Below are 3,768 nucleotides of genomic sequence, written 5' to 3' on the forward strand. Positions count from 1 at the left end.
ATAAATCTATAGAGCATCATAGGCATTTCCAGCACTTGACTGCATCGTTCAACATCATTTCGGGGTGTGCTTACTTTGAATGTTTAGGTGTGTGCTTACTTTGATTGTTTAAAGCGCCAACCTTATAACAACTTCATCCTTAATGGGCGTATTTGATTGTTTAATGCACCTTATAAAAACTTCATCCTTAATGGGCGTACAACAAAAGTTGCTAACAAGGCCCAAACGTCGTTGATTGTTTAAGGTGTCAACTTTATACAAACTTCATCCTTAATGGGATGTACCACAAAACTTGCCGAAAGACCCCGAGTCAATCGTGTAGATTGTGTAGGAATTTGGGTATGTACTAAAGTAGTGATTTTTTTATTGAAGGTATTAATGAGATGAAAGTAGTAAAACTACAACGGGATGACTAACTAAGGTATGGAGTGCTACCACCCCAACCTCGAGGGTAGGGATTAGATTAAGTTTGATGCATTTCATTGCAAATTAAATAACCTAATTAAGATCGCTGCGACGGCTAGTTTCGCTCTCAATGTTGCGATTTCGCTTTTGTTAAGGTTAATAAAAGCATCTAAAGAAGGGAAACCTTTCTATTTGCTTCAATTACAAGTGAGCATCATCTGATGTGATGCTCAAAGTATATTATTCTTAATTTTTCCACAACCCAAATGAAATTTTGTCACTTTATTTTGTCACAAATATTGTTTTGGTGTGTACCTGTAAAATGATGGCACGACCCAAATTTGTTGTGGTTTTGATTCGTTAAAATAATAAAAATAATGCAAAAAACACTTGGCTTGATAATCTATTTTTATAACTAATTATTAAATCTTAAATTTCAAAAATGGTTCATATCAATTACATCTATAAACACTAAAAAATCTTAAAGAAAGAGCGTCCAAATAATGTGCCGTAAGATACACTATTTTTTAAACTCTAAATCTTTTTTTTTTTTCATATTCATAAGTCTCCTAGATAATCAATTAGATAGGGTTTTATAACATCAAAACAACCCTTTATGAAGGATTTTTGAGGTGCACCTTAGTTCTATCTTTTAAAATTGCAACCTTATATAAACTTTTTCTAGGGTTTAAAAATTGCATTGTGATTGAAGTAATCCTAGCCATCCAAAAGAAAAAGTAGGTCTAATGTTGAAAAAAGAATATTTCAGTATAGTGGTATACAGTACACCAGGTCAGTTGGTGGGGGTTCGAAACCTCCACCACGTAAAGTGACATGATGTGCACCATCCAACATCACCGCATTAACATTTTCATATGGTGCTGATTCTTCAAAATAATTGGCACACGGTTTTTATCATATCCGATCTGGATCAACGATTTATGATCTAATTTATTTTTTTTTATCATTAATCCATAGATTTTCGAGGTGTAGAGAGTAACACCTAAATGTTTTACATTTTTATGAATTATACAAGGAAAAGTATATAATAAGACCATTTATTTTTTGTACAATGTGGTAACAAGTAATTTTGACTGTTAGATGTGAATGAAATTGGGTCGCTGCATTGACAAAATTCAATATTCAACGGAGTTTTTCTCGACACACCCAAGCTATAAGCTATTCAATTTCACATCATAAATAATTGTGATATTTTTGTACTAAAAATAAATGATCTCATTGCATACCATCCCATCGTACCTCTAAATAAAACAACTCTTCAAAAAACCTCATAAAAATAACTAAATGCTTTCAACTTCCCACTAATTAAAGCCATTGGGACTCTAATCCATTCAAATATTTACAGAGAGTAGAGAAAATAAGAAAGAAAACAAATCAAACCTCAATTGCAGTCTCAATCGCAACCATGCCACTTTCTCTCTGATGCCTTCCCCTCATCATCATCAGTTTGAACTCCTCAAAACTAATCATCCCATCACCGTCACAATCCACACCCTCGATCATCCTCCGGCACTCGTCCATGCTGCTACTCTCCCCTAAGCTCCTCAACACCCGGTGAAGCTCGTCCGTCGATATCGACCCGTTACGGTCCAGATCAAAGATCATGAAGGCCCCCTTCAAGTCCTCAATCTCAGCCGCACGATCAACCCCCTTGGTGTTCAAATCAATAAACTCCTGTAAATCAATGAAACCATCACCATCCGAGTCCGCCTCGAGAATCATGCGCTGGAGCTCTGCTTCGGAGGCGGTTTCACCAAGACTCGCTAGGATTGAGCCGAGTTCCGACCACGAGATCTTGCCATCTCCATTGGCGTCAAAGCGGTTAAAGACATGCCCGAGTTCAAGGGCAAGGTGGTGCGAGAGTGGGTTCGATGGCATGGGCGCAGGTGGACTCGCTGAGGAGCGGGTGGCTCGGTCTGAGTAGAGGCGGAGAAGGCGCTTGATTGGGGTGGTGGGTTTCTGAGACGGCGGCGAGTTTGGCTCAGATTGGGGCTTCTTGCTGCGTTTAAGGAAGGACTGGAGACCCATGTCCAGGGGGAAGAAGAGAAGAGAGATGGGTTGATGAAGAGGGAAGAGAGAAAAAAACCAATGTGTTTTTTTCTTGAGAGAAGCCAACAAATAAGGGCAGAGGAAAGAGGATAGAAGGAGCAGGGGAATATAGAGAGAGAATCAATTAACCAAACGAAGCAACAAAGAAGAGGAAAAAACCATAATTGGAATCAAAGAAAGCAAACAGAATAACAATCTTTCAATGAAATAGGAGAGAAACCAGGAAACAGAAATAACATTGTGATGAATGAAAGAGAAAGATAAGAAAGAGAAACAGAAACAGAGACGCGTTTAAGAAGAGGTTTGTAGAGACAGAAAATGAAGAGAGAGAAAATCTGAGTCAGAGAAGCAAATTTATAGAGGATTTGAGTTGAAAATGAGAGAGAATCCCTGGAATCCGTCTCATTCCTCGGGAGAAACCGTTCTAAAGACTCCTGTTATCGAATGCTTTTAAAAATATAGAAAAGGGTACCTATTGCCGGCTTAGTTCTACGGGATTAGATAATATAATAAAACTATGAAAAATTAAATCTAAATTAAATCCAGATCAGAACAAGTATCAACGGCCATGATCTTCCCATAAATAAAGACAGGCTCGGCTAAAGTACTAACCGTTATACACTTAGCCTTGATAAATTTCATAAATACCCTCTATGCTTTTGAATAGTTTACAAGGTCTTTAACGGTTATATATAATATGAGTAATGATCCTACCAAACCCTCCTTCACCCATGTGCGGAAGATCATCTATATGTGTATAAGACTTTTAAAGATCACCATTAAACTTAACACAGATCTAAATCTATACCAAATTTAATGGCAATCCTTTGAGATCCTGCACACATGGATATGGAAGGGTCTCATATAATTATTACTCATATAATATATATGCTGTTTGTATAGAGCTTAGGGTCTAAACAATCAAATTAGAGCCTACCTTCAAATAGTATTGAGAAATGTGGTTTAACACTTGAAATATTTGTAATTGCCTTAAAATATATTTTTATTTTTATTTATAAAGTTTAAAGCTTTAAAAATAGTGTAGATGGATTGATTTATAAAAACTTGAAAATATTCGAAAATTGACGGTCCAAACAATGCATTACAAAATACAGTATTTCAAAAAATTGAAATCCATTTTTTTCTCATGTCTATACATCTTGATGTCAAGATGATCAATTTGAGCATCAAAATAATCTCTTCTAATGAAACCTTTGAGGTAGGCTGTAATTTGATTGTTTAGAGCCTCGGCTCCATATAAACGTTTACCAAAATGTGATGAAAGGAAACGGA

At 36.4% G+C, this 3,768-nt stretch overlaps 1 protein-coding gene across 1 annotated transcript; it reads right to left on the reverse strand.

The window, feature by feature from the left end:
• Positions 1-1,617: 1,617 nt before the first annotated feature.
• LOC105421641 (putative calcium-binding protein CML25) lies at positions 1,618-2,942 on the reverse strand. Its single transcript, XM_011629710.3, has one exon. The coding sequence runs from the start codon at positions 2,452-2,454 to the stop codon at positions 1,801-1,803; it is 654 nt and encodes a 217-aa protein (XP_011628012.2). The 5' UTR covers positions 2,455-2,942; the 3' UTR covers positions 1,618-1,800.
• Between the last annotated feature and the right edge of the window lie 826 nt (positions 2,943-3,768).

This window comes from Amborella trichopoda, chromosome 4, assembly GCF_054954075.1.
Source record: "Amborella trichopoda isolate Santa Cruz 75 chromosome 4, AtrichopodaSantaCruz75HAP2 v2.0, whole genome shotgun sequence".
Classification (NCBI taxonomy): Eukaryota; Viridiplantae; Streptophyta; class Magnoliopsida; order Amborellales; family Amborellaceae; genus Amborella; species Amborella trichopoda.